The 16,555-nt window shown below is 33.8% G+C and overlaps 2 protein-coding genes and 1 pseudogene across 2 annotated transcripts; 1 reads left to right on the top strand and 2 right to left on the bottom strand.

Annotated features, from left to right (window-relative positions):
- On the top strand, positions 567-4,553 carry LOC107635174 (ER membrane protein complex subunit 10). The gene is made up of 8 exons (XM_016338559.2): positions 567-967; positions 1,389-1,451; positions 1,535-1,630; positions 2,059-2,106; positions 2,648-2,719; positions 2,976-3,034; positions 3,902-3,992; positions 4,111-4,553. Exons 1-8 carry the CDS (start codon positions 668-670, stop codon positions 4,270-4,272), a joined length of 891 nt encoding a protein of 296 aa, XP_016194045.1. The 5' UTR covers positions 567-667; the 3' UTR covers positions 4,273-4,553.
- On the bottom strand, positions 5,357-9,568 carry LOC107637188 (annotated as a pseudogene).
- Positions 11,611-16,251, bottom strand: LOC107635173 (calreticulin-3). The gene is made up of 14 exons (XM_016338558.2): positions 16,098-16,251; positions 15,581-15,688; positions 15,101-15,293; positions 14,562-14,820; positions 14,356-14,412; positions 14,202-14,249; positions 13,957-14,043; positions 13,822-13,879; positions 13,648-13,715; positions 13,464-13,556; positions 13,165-13,221; positions 12,973-13,068; positions 12,501-12,524; positions 11,611-12,271 (listed from the first exon to the last, which is right to left on the bottom strand). The coding sequence occupies exons 1-14, from the start codon at positions 16,207-16,209 to the stop codon at positions 12,260-12,262; spliced, it is 1,272 nt and encodes a 423-aa protein (XP_016194044.1). The 5' UTR covers positions 16,210-16,251; the 3' UTR covers positions 11,611-12,259.

Genomic DNA, 16,555 nt, shown 5'->3' with positions numbered 1-16,555 from the left:
AATATTACAAAATATAATATTAATAGTTATGCTATCAAATACAATTTTATATCTTTATGTTTATGTTTTAATGTTTTATTTTTGTAAATAAAACTACTTATAAGACACAAAAATAATTACACCGATCTTTTTTATTTTCATATCTTATAAAGTGAAAATTACTTATTGATTTATTTTCGCACACAAGGATTTGTGTTTTATTTGTAAAAAAAGTATAAATAAAAAACAAAATTTTATTATTTTTAATGTATTTTTTAATAAAATTCTAAAATTGTATTGTTTCATTGTTTTGTTTTTTTTCTTCAAAAAATCTAGAAAAAATGATAAATAAGCCCCCGAGTTTTTGTCCCGCGAATATTTTAGTTCATGACCACTAAAAAATATTTTTAAGTCTCTGACTTTCACAAAATTTGGACGGATCAGTCCCTCCGTCCAAATGCTCTCCATCAGAAACTGATCCGTCCAAATTTTGTAAATGTCAAACTTAAAAATATTTTTCAATAATCAGAAACAAAAATATTCGTGGAAAAAAGGAGAGATATCTATTTATTATTTTCTCTAACTTAAAACGAAAAAGAAACATGAAAAAAGCTAAATAAAAGAGCTTTGACAAATTAGCTTCCGGATCTCTTCAATCTTGAGGTTAGACTGAGAGAAGACAATAACAATGTCTTCGCTTCGCTTTTTCATTCTCTCACTCACTCTCTCTCTTTGCTTCGCTTTCCAATCCGACGAGCTCCTCCTCGACGACGATGAATTCGGCCTCGAAGGCGGTAACCAACAACCGCCGCGCTCCGATCCTCACTTCCCCTCCCCTTCCACCCCCGCTCCTCGCAAGAGGTTCACCGAATCTTCCTCCTCCGATTCTAAGATACAGTTCTCCCTCCACCACGCCTTCGGCGACTCCGATTTCTCCGACGCCGGCAACTTCTCTGCTCGCCTCAAGACTTGGAGTCACGGCGGCCAGGTTACACCATAATCTCTCTTATTATTAATATTATTTTAAATCTCTTTCTGTTTTTGTTTACACGTTGGTTAATCCGAACATATCGTTAGGCTTTTGAACTATTCGAATTTTCAATAAAAGCTTTTGATCCTAACGTTTGCTAATCTAAACGCGCAATTTCTTATTACTCATCTTATCAATGGATATGAGAGCCTTTATTACTTCTGAATATAGCTTCTTATTCCTTTTTTTCTTTTTGGTGGTCTTCTTGAGAGTATAACCTATGAATGAATTAGTCTAGTATGGAAATTACTCTTTTTGTATGCTAATCTTACAAATGTTTTTAGGATACCAATTCGATGTTATGTTCTGAGTTTTAATGCACATGCTATGTTCAAAGTCATGCTTTGTTGGACTTGAAAGAAGTTTTCAATTGTGACAGACACTGACGAAGTTGCGGTTTTCGCGGAATCCATTGACTGAAGAGGAGCAGAAGAAATTTCAAGTAATTAACTAGTGTGTTTTTGTGAGTATATATTGGGATATTAGCATTTTATGAAAGGGTCGGCACTCTTCTAATTATTGCAGGAGCTGTTGCAAACAGATGATTTCTATAGGATAAGACTTCCATCCAATGTTTTGAGCCCTCCAGGCAGGGATTATATTATTTCTTCAGTGAAAGCTGTAAGTATGAATCAAATTCTTCGATATATTTCTAGCAAATTTTCCGTTTTCTTTTGTAAACTAACAATTGAGGTAGATTTCACTCAAGCATGGCGGCCCTGACTGTTTAACACACATAGTATTTTAGTTCATTGATTATGAAGTCCCTTTTCTAGCATGGCATGGTGGTTTTATGGTATGATAGTTAGTAATACTGTTATGATCATTCTGTATCTTGTCCCACACTTATTATCTGATGTTAAATGAAGTATAATCCCTTTCTTCTCTTTACATATTGTGGTAGTGTTTTCCATTATAAGGATGTATTCCAACAGCTTCATTTATTTTTCAGCATTGATCATTAATTTGGTTGTTTTGGCGCTCTTGTTTAGTATTTGGGTGAATGTTGACTCCAAGTAGAACTAACTGTTTCACCATTCTGAATCCAGCGATGTCTTCCTGGGGAGGGATTGGAAGAGCATTTTGTAATTCATACGGTAATTGTCTTATTTATTATCATAAAATGTGCTCTTTATGCTCCATTCATGTCCTGATACTGGTGAAGATAAATTTCCTCTGTTCAACTCAAATTTTGACACACAAAGAACTTCTCTTGCATATTCTCAAGTCAGCTGGAAAGATAGTGAAATAACAAGCTGAAACATGAAAGCTAATTTTATATAACAGGAATTTTGTTTCATTCTTATTTTTTCTTTAAGTATTTCTATCTTTTTTATTATTTTAAATGTAAAGAGTAAAAATAGAACTCATACCTAAATTTATTTTCAACTGTTTAATAGCTATTAGTTTTTCTGCCAATACAGTGGAATTTCAAAAAGTAGACAAAGTAGGGTTTGCCAAGTTCATTAGATTAGTTCATATTTCACAGAAATGGAAAAAAAAGTGTAGAAGTGGGCTTTTTATGGCTTTCCGTGCTGATTTATCCTTGTATTTTTTCTTATAATAATAATAATAATAGTAGTAGTTTTATTAAGTCTCACTCTGTTCCTTTTTTTTAATATTAAATAAAAATCACAGGAAGGTGTTAACATCTTGGCTGTCAATTATGGTGCCCCTGGGGCTTGCCCTTATCCCCGGCAACTGAAGCGTGTAAGACAGTTATGCTTTTGACAATTGCACTTGAGTTAATCTACCTGAAAGACTCCATGAACTTATTGTGGTTGATTTTATAACTTGTTATGCCACAACTTGTCATGGTTGCGGAGAGTAATCAGATTTCAGAAAGCCCTAGTAGCAATTGCTTTCAAGTCTATTTCATTATTTTTGGTGCTGACTAAAGTTTTCTTCTCAATTGCTGGACTTTAATACTATAACCTTATACATGATTTTAATTTTTTGCCCTTAGCCTGCGAGGTGGTCTTTCAAGTCTCACACTATTTTGAAGAATAGTGAACAAGCACCAAGGTATATGTTATGATTGAGAACTTCAATTTTCTAACCAATCATTCTTTCACATAGTCTTGAGAGAGCTCTCAGTTCAGATTAAAGCTCATTGAACTCAAGCTAGAAAACTGCTGGTCATTTTATGAGATTTCTTGCTTTGATTTTCATTTGGTTATAAAAATAATTATAATTTTGATAAAACAATATTGAACCTGAAGTTCCTAGTTTTAATGGGTGAACTTGTGATTAGAAAGAGTTGGATTAGGGGTTTATTGTAGCAACACGAAGGTAATTTTGTTGGAGCATAGATATGACATAGACACAAGAATATGGAAAATTTTATAGATTATAAGGTATGGCTCATCAATAGTACAATATGTAACACTAGTATAAAATTATCATAAAACCACAGACCTTGAACTAAAGAGGCAGAGGGAAACAATTTTAAAATGTTAGCATGAGTCATTCCAACTAATATTGATAGTATATCTAATGTTGTGCTATAACTATGTTGATATAAAAGTTTATAACATTGCCAAGAGTTTACAGAAGTGTCTAAGAATTTCCCAACAGGGTTTTGAAAGACTCTTTCAAGTGTTTTGCTTCCATAATATTGTGCACAGCAGATGTGAAACTAAAATTTTGTGCTCAGTAGGATTTGGGGTAGATCTAAGGAAGAGTCAACTTGGGTCATGAAGTTTGCTGGACTTTCTTGATTGACAATGACAATTGTCTTGATTTGATAAACTAGGAAGGGACAGGGAGCATACCTTCTGCAGTTTAGCATGTTAACATCATACATGAAGTAGCCGTTGTGTCATTCTCTCTACAAGTTTTTACTGGGAGACCTTCTTTCTTCATTCAATTAATATTTTTTGGCTTCTGCAGAACTCCAATATTTGCTGAAGACGTGCTTGGTGGGGAAGAGGGAGAAGGTGAACTTGTAAAGCCAGTAGAGAGGTCCTTTTGGGCTAAATATGTGAGTAACTGATTATACAATATACGTATTAGCTTGATCTTTTAGTTGCAGATCTACAAATAAACATTTCTGACATTTGTGAATTGAACTTTTCATCTGGAACCTGTCTTAACTCCAGTGGATGTACTTGATCCCTCTTGGACTCATTGTAATGAATGCCATTACACAAGCAATGAATATGGCTGAGGAACAAGTGGGTGGGCAAGGTGGTGCTCCAGGACAGCAGCAGCCAGGATCTGCAGGACAGCGTGGATCAAACGCTGGTGTGCGGAGAAGATGATTAGTTTGGTTTTTTTACACTAGAAGGGATTATTTGAGGACATTAGTAATGAATGGAATCTTAGGTTGACCTCTTTGTTTATGTAACATTTTAATAGCTTTCAGAAAAAAATGTTCATGTATTCCCTGTAAGATTTGAAACAATGGTCTTAGAACTTCCCCAATTAAATTTTGAGTTTTGACAATGCCATGTTTAATTATTGGCAACTATTCAGATTGTATGGTTCCTCAAGAGGACATTGATAAGCGAGTAATTTAACGATGCTGTTGCATTATTAATCAGTATCATTTCCTATTACTCCATCAAAAACTTTTTCATTCTTTTTGATTTATTCAACTGAATTATTTGTTGTTTCTTCTTCGAATTATCTTTCGTTCTCAACCAAAAGGTAAATAAAAGTAGGTATATTTCGTTTGCTTTTACAGTTTTGCCTTACACTGCTCCAGTGGTAAACAACTAACCCTATTTGCTGAACCTGAATCATAACTATAGAGATTATAACCGACAGTTTTGAATTGAAGAAACGCAACAGTTGTTTGAAAACTCATGCACATAACCTTGCAAAAAGCTTTGGCAATTTGGATGGTTATACATTGATGACAATTACTCTTGATAAAAAATGGATGGCAACTATAAGGAAACAGAGTAAAGGAGAATATATGCAACAAAAAACAATTATTATTTCCATGAATTTCTCCAAGAAATTAATAGGAGGTGAAAATACATATACATACCGAGGTAATGTTCAATTTGATCCTTGAAATTTTCAACGCTCATCAAAATAGTACTCGACTTTTGTAAATGACAAATTAGTCATGAATTTACAAATTGTGAATCTCATTCGTCCTAATTCAATTACCGTTAACACAGTACTAACATGGAAATATAACATGGCGGCTAAGATTTCAGTACGATAAAATAGGTATCTCACACCAATATAAAACCAATTAACCAAAATGAATTCAAGTAACTAATAGGATACTTATTTGATCATATTAAAGTCCTAGACATATCATCTTACCATTGTGGATGCCACCCTGACACTTAAGCGCTCCATATCAGCATTGTTTTAACAACAATTGAATTAGGGACAAAGGAGATTCACGATTTGTAAATTCAGAGAACAATTTGGTCATTTTCGAAAGTCAAGATTGTTTTGATGCGTGTACCTCCATATATATTCGTATAATAACAATTTAAAACAAAACATTGACACTACATAGAAATTAAACTCGTGGGATTGATTGGGAGTATTTGTGGATGAGATAGGAAAGAAGGCCATTTTTCCTGGTCAGCAAATTCTTGTCAACGAGATGGGAAAAGAAGGAAACATAATTGCTTCAGAGCTCATCCTGCACATCAAAGTGAACATATTTTTCAGTAATATGCAAGACATGATAGCTTCTTCCTCGACTTAATCCTTTTCATCGATGCTATGATATGAAAACTTGGCATTACTTTTAAGGTTTTATGTTGAGAATGATCATAAAAAAAACTACTCTCTATCTCCAGTGAATCTATTTAGCATTAGAAAGAAGAAATGTTGGAAAAGTTGCTACTTACATGATCGTAGTCATAACGGCGATGCTGCACATCGAAAAAAGAACAATTCAGTGCAATTGTTGTTGAAAAAGAAATGCAACAGAAATCAGCATCTAAACAAGATTTATTAAACAAAAGAAGAGTAAAAATTGAAGTCAATTCAGGCAAAGATAAAAACGGAGATAATACTCAAATTTGTCTCTGAAATGTAACCTATTCTCCAAATTAGTTCTTGAAAGATTTTGTTAATCATAGTCTTAAAAGATACAACTCTAAGTCAAATTGTCATCATGCCACATGACATGTGACACGTCATTACCTAATGGATGGAAGTGTCACTTTGTCCCACGATTATTTTTTTTAAGAACTAATATGACTAACAAAATTTTTCAATGACCAATTTGGAGAATGTATTATCTTTTAGGAACAAATTTGAGTATCAACTCGGTACAAACCCTTCTGTATTTGTCTCTATATCTGTCCTGGTATCGTCGATCATGGCCCCTCTCTCGCCTGCGCCTCTCGCGTTCTTCTCTTGCTCTTTGAGCCTCCTGCACAAAGAAGGTTTTAACATCCTTGAAAGGAAACTTGATTGTCTCTCAAAACAGATGATGGAACTCAAAAGGTGTATACATGTCTATGTACCTCTTCCTCTTTGGCTTTTCTCACTTTTTCTGCTTCCTCAAAAGCCTCCTTCTCAATCTAATAAGCCAAAGGACAAAGTTAATGTTAAAGGAGAATCAATTATAATCCATACTAGCAGCTTCATTATGATTGCATATTGAAATTTGAAAGCCTTCAATATCATACATTTTGAAGTTATCCTTATATTAGTCCATTATGTATAAATTTTCCAATGTATTCCTTTAATGTATCTTTTTTCTGTTCAAGGTATACTAGGTTGATTTCGAGCTAAATCGAATGCGATTCGAATAGAAAAGCTCACCTCTCTATTGGCAAAAACTTCATCAACAACTTGTCTTGCATAATCAGGATCGTCACAAATCAAAATGTTGTCGAAAACCGAACCACCTTTCACCTGAACCACAATATTCAGTTTACTTCATTAACTGATGCCACCAATTTTGGCCAAAAAATGGTTACAGCATAATCCATGAAGCCATCACTAAATTTGAAAGTTTTCATTCACCATACCTGCCAAACTTCGATACCAACATACTGGATAGGCTTAAGTACATAAAGATCAGGATCATCTTCAAACTCTGATACAGAGAAAAAGAATGAAACTTAAGCACTCCATTGTATGTAAGAGAGTTTGTAGTATACACTAAAATTTCATAAAGAACCTAAGGATACATTTGAACATACCTGGATTACCAATCCATGGAGTTTTTCCACTTCCCTTGGTAGTTAGGGTTCTTGATTTTCTGTTTAACATGAAGGTTGAATCTAATATATATTGGCTAAGAATGAAAAAGAAAAGACAACACAGAAAAAAAGGCCTAATGCTTGCAGCTACAAACCTTTCTTTTCCATGGTCCTTTGTATGCCGGATTTGGTATTTTTGGTGGCCTCCAGATACCATCTTCCTCTTCATCCTAGTTTTCAGGCTAATCAAACATAAGAAAAGGTATGAGATTTTTTGCTTCAAATTGTTTTTTTCATTGATCTCATCATCATAGAGCTTTGAAAAACCAAAATAATGCAAACCAATGAAGAAATAAAATAAGATGGAATGGAGGAAAATGAGAATACAAAATGAAATGGCAAATTGAGGATGCAACTATCAACTAACCTCTTTAGCATTCGGATCACGAATTACGGCTGGGATTGAATCATATCCCTGCAACACCAAAAAGTAAACAAATAAGTTTGTAATCGTCTCAAGCAACAAAAGCATCGTCCCTTGTTCAGTAATAACTAATGAAAATTTAAAACTTTTGGATACCTCAGGTTTGACATCATCAGGGTCTTCAATGTATTCCCTTCCGTCCCAGTCTTCAGGCTGCGAATCGGAAGATGTTTTAATGTCAAAATAAAATTGTACAGAATCATTGCTAGATCACAAGAAATCAAACTTAAAAGCATCAAATGTCAAGCTCATAAACCATGTTTAGAAACTGACTATTTGCAAAGTAAAACAGCTCAATATCAAACTTTTTTTGCCTTGGTATCCCGGAGTTTTCGCGATGGAAGAATGTCCCAATCTGTATACATGCTTCCTGAATCTCTCTCTCTATTATCAATCAAGACGCTGTATGACGCATCCAGCCTAAGAATGAATGTTTAGAAATGACTTAACTTGTCAGTTTCACGTTGCAGGTCCTTCTTGATGGGATAGTTTTGACCCTGGTATGAGAATATGACATGGAGCTTCTTTGTGTCTGTTCCACATATATCTGGTCCAAACATTAAGTTGTAGAGATTCTATCAGTTTAACATCCATCTTGGTCGAAGATTTGGATAAAGAAGACAAAAGAAAAATACATCCATCAACTTTGTTCAACTTTTTATTCATTGTGATAGTGCTTTTTAGGCTTCTAAATGCCATTAGTACAAAAGAAGAAGTGATGAGAATTGGTTAATATTCTTTGAGAATAAGATTATTCAAATTGCAGATTGATATTTGATCACTTGATAATTCAAGAAGCATAGACAAAGTGATGAATGTGGGATAAGCAACACACCTGTAAGGAGTATCGCTGCCGAACTTCTTCTGATTGACAAAACCAGAGAGGAGCTTAATGTAACCGCCACCACACTTGATATCTTGTTCAAATTTTATAGAGTATTGGAGGACCAATGTTCTGTTCTTGTAGGTGAATTCTGGTATCTTTGCAGAGATTGCAAAGTGTTTGGCATCATTAGACGTTTGAATGCCTAAAAATCACACATAATGTACATATTAAGGAAATGAGACAAATAGAAGTCCCTCACGATATAAAGTGAATCCACTCATTTAGTTTTTTATCACTAATATCAATAATACTCTTGAAAACAAACTAAACTTAACTGTTAATAACTGAAAGTGGCAGGAACAACTAACAAATACCTTTGTCATCCGGGTCTCCGTCCATTGTCCGGCCGTGTGCTTGAACTAACCGGCTTTTCCTTCACTTATTTTTCCAATCTGATGTCACCCAGCGACCTCTCCATCCATCTAAGAAAAATTCGAAACACATAATAGTCATAATTTACCATATTTCACCATCAATGTAAAAAAAACACTACCACCCTTCGTGCGACAAAGCAAACGAGGTCAGTGCACCAGAATCTAGACAGGCGAAAAAAAAGTCACCGGCGGGTCTACGGGCACCTGTCTAGACTCTAACTGCACTGACCTCGTTTGTTGCCCGCGTTGTCTGCAAACCATCTTGGCATTGTCTGCCTGAATTTTTGCACGAGCAGGTCTTCCGCTTACACAAACTGGTACAGAGACAAAATTGTTGGTCTCCTCCTTGATTTCCTCTAGCAGGGAACATTTTTTTGTTTGTTAGAAAACTAGTTAGAAGACTACAAAGGAGGACGCCGAATTAGTTTTGATGTTCTTAATTATATATTCGCTTTTTTTAGTACGGAATGGAAAACCCTTCTTAGTCACAGTTTTGGTGTGTGTGGTCACAGTCACATTGCAAACCTCTCAAGTCCCAAGTCACAGTTTTGGTGTGTGTTTGGTCCAGGTACCGGCTCTGTGAAGTGAGAGGTCACAGAGAATAAATAAATATATTCTTTTTTAATTTTGGCTCCGGTGATCCCAATCTCAGTGCCACGGAGCACAAGCTGCAGGGATGGAGCTATGGAGGAGATAGTGTTAGGCGCTGGGTCGGGTGGGGTTTCGGGTTTCTGCTTGTTTGGGCTTGGTGTGTTTTTGCACCTGGCCTTGACAGAAAAAAATTGAGTTGACTTCATGAACATTTGTGTTAGCTATTTAGAATTGTTATTATACCTAGTACTAATAATTTAAGGATTTTGTTAACACGTGTTGTAGCCCGTTTATTATTAGTGAAAAATTTAAATATTTTTATTTGATGAATATAAAATAAATATATTAAAAATTTAAATTTTTTATGTTTTTAATGAAAATTTTTTTATTTTATAATCTTAGCATGTCCTCTATAGATAAACCTATAATTTAAAAGTAGTTTACATCATTGATTGATAGTTAAGGAAAAAAATGAGTTAATAGTCAAAGTCATTTCTATAAAATATTCCGATCTCCATTTTGATCCTCGAAAGATAAAATTAATCGAAATCGTCTCCGAAAGATACACGACTTGGTCACGTTAGTCCTTCTGTCAGGTGGATGATGACGTGTTACGTTAAGTGTCACGTGACATGATGACGTGTCAGATTAGTGACATGTGGCGTCACTTGACATGTAAAAAAGTTATTTATAATCAAAATAGTCCTTGAAAATTCAGACACAAGTTATTTTCATCTCTAAAATTTTAAAAATTAATCAAATTAGTCTTTATATAATATTTTTTTTATTTTTTCTTGATAATATTAAATTTGAAATAATTTTTTATACTACTAATTTTAATAGAAATGTAATTGACAAAAAAAATTAGTAATTGTATCTTTTTTTAAAATTTTTTACAATACAATTATCTCTCTCCTTTAATTCTTCTCAAAATCTCTCTTATTCTTTTTTATTCTAAAATCTTTTTTTTACATTATTACATTTTGCTGGAATATATATATATATATACTCAAAATCAAAATTTTTGTATGTTAACCTAAACAAAGTTAACCCACCATGTCATCATGCCACGTGACACCTAACGTGACACATCATCATCCAACTGACGGAAGGACTAACGTGACAAAGTCGTATATTTTTTGGGACAATTTCGATTAATTTTGTCTTTCGATGACCAAAATAAAAATCGGATATGGAACGATTTTAACTATTAATTCAGAAAAAAATTGTACTGGATGTTCATGTATTCCCGGTAAGATTTGAAACAATGGTCTTAGAACTTCCCCAATTAAATTGAGTTTTGACAATGCCATGTTTAATTATTGACAACTATTCAGATTCTATGGGGCTCATCCTTAAACACTCCTTGCTAAGTATAGAGTGTTGCACACTTTATTAATTCGTTAAATCTAAACTCTTCATTTATTATATTTTATTTGAATGGTCTGGATTTAAAAAGGTAATCTGTTAATCAAGTTAACTATTTTTTTTATAAGTTTTAGATTTTTTTGTAAGTTTTAAATATTGGGCTGAAGTCCAAAATAAAAAAATAGTATATAAATATTAAACACGTGTACAAAAAAAAGTTATTGGACTTTAGAATTAAAATAAATAATACATGAAAAATAAGTTGAAAATCCATGTACTAAATTTAGAAAAAAAAGATATATTAGAATATTAAAAATTTTTAAAGAGTGCTGCACTCTCTATTTTACTTGGAGTGCACTAGCTTTTGCCATTGTTCCTCAAGAGAATATTGATAAACGAGTAATTTAATGATGCGGTTGCATTATTTAATCAGTATCATTTCCTATTACTCCATCAAAAGCTTTTTCATTCTCTGTGATTGAATTATTTGTTGTTTCTTCTTCAAATTATCTTTCGTTCTCCACCAAAAAATAAATAAAAGTAGGTATATTTCGTTTACTTTTGCAGTTATGCCTTACACTGCTCCATTATATATGAAGTTATGAACTATAGAGATTATAATCAACAGTTTTAAATTGAAGAAAGGCAAGAGTTGTTTGAAAACTCACGCACATAGCCCTGCAAAAAGCTTTGGCAATTTGGATTGTTATACATTGATGAAAAATGGATGGCAACAACAAGGAAACAGAATAAAGGAGAAAATATGCAACAAAAAACAATTTTTATTTCCATGAATTTTCCCTAGAAATTAACAGTAAAAATACATATATATACTGAGGTAATGCTCCAGAAATTTTCAGCGCTCATCAAAATAGTACTTGATTTTTGTAAATGACCAAATTGGTCATTGAATTTATAAATTGTGAATCTCATTCTTCCGTAATTCAACAAGCATTAATACTGACATGAAAAGGTAACATGACTAAGATTTCAGTATGGTCAAATAGGTATCTCACACAAATATAAAACCAAGATGAATCCAAGAAACTAATTCACGACACCTATTTGATCATATTAAAGACTTAGCCATGTCATCTTACCATTGTGGATGCCACACTGACACTTAAATACTCCATGTCGGCATTGTTTTAACAATTGAATTAAGGACTAAGGAGATTCACAATTTATAAATTCAGGACTAATTTGGTCATTTTCGAAAGTCAAGTCTGCTTCGATGCACGTACCTCGTATAATAACAATTTAAAACAAAACATTGACACTACATAGAAATTAAACTCGTGGGATCGAATGATCGATTGGGAGATTCTTGTGGATGAGATAGGAAGGGCGGCCATTTTTCTTGGTCAGCAAATTCTTGTCAACGAGATTGGAAAAGAAGGAAACATAACTGCTTCAGAGCTCATCCTGCACATCAAAGTGAACATATTTTTCAGTAACATATAAGACATGATAGCTTCTTCCCACTTAATCCTTTTCATCAATGAATGCTATGATATGAAAACTTGGCATTACGTTTAAGGTTTTAAATTATAGTGAACAAATGTTGAGAATGATCATAAAAAAGCTACTCTCTATCTCCAGTGAATCTATTTGACATTAGAAAGAAGAAATGCTGGAAAAATATGCTACTTACATGATCGTAGTCATAACGGCGATGCTGCACATTGAAAAAAGAACAATTCAGTGCAATGGTTGTTGAAAAAGAAATGCAACAGAAATCAGCATCTAAACAAGATTCATTAAACAAAAGAAGAGTAAAAATTGAAGTCAATTCAGGCAAAGGTACAAACCGAGATAATACTCAAATTTGTCTCTAAAATATAACCCATTCTCCAAATTAGTCCGTGAAAGATTTTGTTAATCATATTAGTCCTATCTGTAAGTCAAATTGGTCATTTCGTAAGTTAAATGATAATGTGTCATGTGACATTAACTTGTCATGTCATCATGCCAAGTGTCACATCATTGCCTAATGAATGGAAGTATCAATTTGACTCACGGTTATATCTTTTAAGGACTAATATAACTAACAAAATTTTTCAATGACCAATTTGAAGAATGTATTATCTTTTAGGGACAAATTTGAGTATTATCTCAGTACAAACCCTTCTGTATTTGTCTTTATATCTGTCCCGGTATCGTCGATCATGGCCCCTCTCTCGCCTGCGCCTCTCGCCTTCTTCTCTTGCTCTTTGAGCCTCCTGCACAAAGAAAGGTTTTAAAATCCTTGAAAGGAAACTAGATTGTCTTTCGAAACAGATGGTGGAACTCAAAAAGATGTATATATGTCTATGTACCTCTTCCTCTTTGGCTTTTCTCACTTTTTCTGCTTCCTCAAAAGCCTCCTTCTCAATCTAATAAGCCAAAAAACAAAGTTCATGTTAAAGGAGAATCAATTATAATCCATAGTAGCAGCTTCATTATGATTGCATATTGAAATTTGAAAGCCTTCAATATCATACAATTTGAAGTTGTCCTTATATTAGTCCATTATGTATAAATTTTCCAATGTATTCCTTTAATTTATCTTTTTTGTTCAAGGTATACTAGTTTGATTTCAAGCTAAATCGAATGCGATTCGAATAGAAAAGCTCACCTCTCTATTGGCAAAAACTTCATCAACAACTTGTCTTGCATAATCAGGATCATCACAAATCAAAACGTTGTCGAAAACTGAACCACCTTTCACCTGAACCACAATATTCAGTTTACTTCATTAACTGCTGCCACCAATTTTGGCCAAAAAATGTTTCCAGTATAATCCAAGAAATTCACCATACCTGCCAAACTTCGATGCCAACATACTTGATAGGCTTAAGTACATAAAGATCAGGATCATCTTCAAACTCTGATACAGAGAAATAGAATGAAACTTAAGCATTCAATTGTATGCAAGAGAGTTTGTAATATACACTAAAATTTGACAAAGAACCTAAGGATTCATTTGAACATACCTGGATTATCTATCCATGGAGTTTTCCACTTCCCTTGGTAGTTAGGGTTCTTGATTTTCTGTTTAACATGAAGGTTGAATCTAAGATGAGGAAAAACAACACAGAAAAAAGGGCCTAATGCTTGCAGCCACAAACCTTTCTTTTCCATGGTCCTTTGTATGCTGGATTCGGTATCTTTGGTGGCCTCCAGATACCATCTTCCTCTTCATCCCAGTTTTCAGGCTAATCAAACATAAGAATAAGTATGAGATATTTTGCTTCAAATTGTTTTTTCATTGATCTCATCATCACAGTGCTTTGAAAAACCAAAATGATGCAAACCAACGAAGAAAGAATGTAAGATGAAATGGAGGAAAATGAGGATGCAACTATCAACTAACCTCTCTAGCATTTGGATCAGGAATTTCAGCTGGGATTGAATCATATCCCTGCAGCACCAAAAAACAAATAAATAAGTTTGCGATCATCTCAAAACACCAAAAGCACCATCCCTTGTTCACTTATAACTCATGAAAACTTAGAACTTTTGGATACCTCAGGTTTGACATCATCAGGGTCTTCAATGAATTCCCTTTCGTCCCAGTCTTTAGGCTGCGAATCAGAAGATGTTTTAATGTCAAAATAAAACTGTACAGAATCGTAGCTTGATCACAAGAAATCAAACTTAAAAGCACCATGTCATGCTAATAAACCTGGTTTAGAACTGGCTATTTGCAAAGTAAAACAGCTCAATATCAAACCTTTTTCGCCTTGGTATCTCGGAGTTTCCGTGGTGGAAGAATGTCCCAATCTGTATACATGCTTCCTGAATCTCTCTCTCTATTATCAATCAAGACGCTGTATGACGCATCCGGCCTAAGAATGAATGTGTAGAAATGACTTAACTTGTCAGTTTCACATTGCAGGTCCTTCTTGATGGGATAGTTTTGACCCTGGTATGAGAGTATGACATGGAGCTTCTTTGTGTCTGTTCCACATATATCTGGTCCAAACATTAAGCTGTAGAGATTCTGTCAGTATAACATCCATTTTTGTCGAAAATTCGGATAAAGAGGACAGAAATATACATCCATCCACTTTGTTCAGCTTTTTATTCCTTTTTGATAATGCTTTTAATTCTCATTACTTAGGCTTCTAAATGCCATTAGTACAAAAGAGGAAGTGATGAAAATTGGTTAATATTCTGAGAGTTAGATTATTCAAATTGCAGATTGATATTTGATCACTTGATAATTCAAGAAGCATTGACAAATTGAAGAATGTGGGATAAGCAACACACCTGTAAGGAGTATCGCCGCCGAACTTCTTCTGATTGACAAAACCAGAGAGCAGCTTTATGTAACCGCCACCACACTCGATATCTTGTTCAAATTTTATAGAATATTGGAGGACCAATGTTCTGTTCTTGTTGGTGAATTCTGGTATCTTTGCAGAGATGGCAAAGTGTTTGGCATCATGAGATGTTTGAATGCCTAAAAAATCACACATAACGTTACATATTAAGGAAAGGAGACAAATAGAAGTCCCTCACAACATAAAGTGAATCCATTCATTTAGCTTTTCATCACCAATACCATAATCAATAGAATGAAATTCATTCGTTTATTTTGGTCATTGCCTCAAGCATAACTAGAATAAAATTCACTTGGACATGATACTATGTAGTATGTACTATGTTAAATGAAATTTCCCTTTCTTCATTGAGTGCTGTAAACTTAACTGCCACTAACTAAAAATGGCAGTAACAACTAACAAGTACCTTTGTCATCTGGGTCTCCCGACCATTCTCCAGCCGTGTGCTTGAACGAACCGGCTTTTCCTTCGCTTTTTTTCCAATCGGATGTCACCCAGCGACCTTTCCATCCATCTAAAAAAAAAAATCCAGACACATAAACAACCATATTTCACCATCAATGTAAAAAACCAAGACCACCCTGCAAAACTATAAGCTGAATTCCCAATCCAACACACATTTGTTTTGACTTTTGGTACTTGACTTCTTAGTCTTAGTTTGTGAACTTTATTATTGTTTCAAAAATCCAAACATGGTATATAATTATTGTAAGATAATTACAACACTAGCCATAGAGTTTGGCTGTAAAGTATAGTAAAAAATAATAACTAATAATATAACCAATTATTACAAAGTAACTAACTTTCAGTTATAACTAACTCACCAAACTCAACCAACCAATCAGATATTTTATAATAATACCAATGAAATATTAAAAATAAGCATCAAGTGATCAAAAGCAGAAAAAAACAGTAATACTAACCATCAAAGCGCTCTTCAAAAATGATTTCAGAAACAGAAACAGAAACATGTATCAGAACAAAGCAAAACAAAGCAAGGTTCTTTAACCCAGCTAATGCATTATTATTAGCCATATTGGGTAGTGCCAAGTTCAAGTTGCAGACTTGAGCTACTTATAGAGGACCCTTTTACTTCTTAGCCCTTCCATGCCTTCTTAATTACTTATATGCCATGCACACACTAATTATGGTCCACTTGCAAGGTTATTGGAACTTTAATAATAATGCTAATACAAAATAAGCTTTGAGAATCCTTTTTATTTTTATTTATTTACTTATCTTTGCTTTATGCTTTTGGTGTGTTCCCTACTTGTGGAAAGGAACACACGATGTTGATTCCGTGAAAAAGCATGATTGGTGTTAAAATTTTGTCCAATAGAGGGCCAATTTAGACGTAGCTATATCCAATGGTATAATTTCT

The sequence above is a fragment of the Arachis ipaensis genome, chromosome B04 (assembly GCF_000816755.2).
Source record: "Arachis ipaensis cultivar K30076 chromosome B04, Araip1.1, whole genome shotgun sequence".
NCBI lineage: Eukaryota > Viridiplantae > Streptophyta > Magnoliopsida > Fabales > Fabaceae > Arachis > Arachis ipaensis.
The sequence above is the reverse complement of the archived record's forward strand: the minus strand, read 5'-3'. Positions and strand labels throughout refer to the sequence as shown.

Bases quoted from the DNA above. Each gene is read 5' to 3' on its own strand.
- LOC107635174 (XM_016338559.2), top strand. From the start codon at position 668: ATGTCTTCGCTTCGCTTTTTCATTCTCTCACTCACTCTCTCTCTTTGC. The intron at 2,720-2,975 runs GTAAGACAGTTA...TTTTGCCCTTAG, and splicing joins ATCCCCGGCAACTGAAGCGT to CCTGCGAGGTGGTCTTTCAA. The intron at 3,993-4,110 runs GTGAGTAACTGA...TCTTAACTCCAG, and splicing joins GGTCCTTTTGGGCTAAATAT to TGGATGTACTTGATCCCTCT.
- LOC107635173 (XM_016338558.2), bottom strand. From the start codon at position 16,209: ATGGCTAATAATAATGCATTAGCTGGGTTAAAGAACCTTGCTTTGTTT. The intron at 14,044-14,201 runs GTTAGTTGATAG...ATGTTTGATTAG, and splicing joins CTGATCCAAATGCTAGAGAG to CCTGAAAACTGGGATGAAGA. The intron at 13,069-13,164 runs GTACATAGACAT...TTCTTTGTGCAG, and splicing joins GAAAAGCCAAAGAGGAAGAG to GAGGCTCAAAGAGCAAGAGA.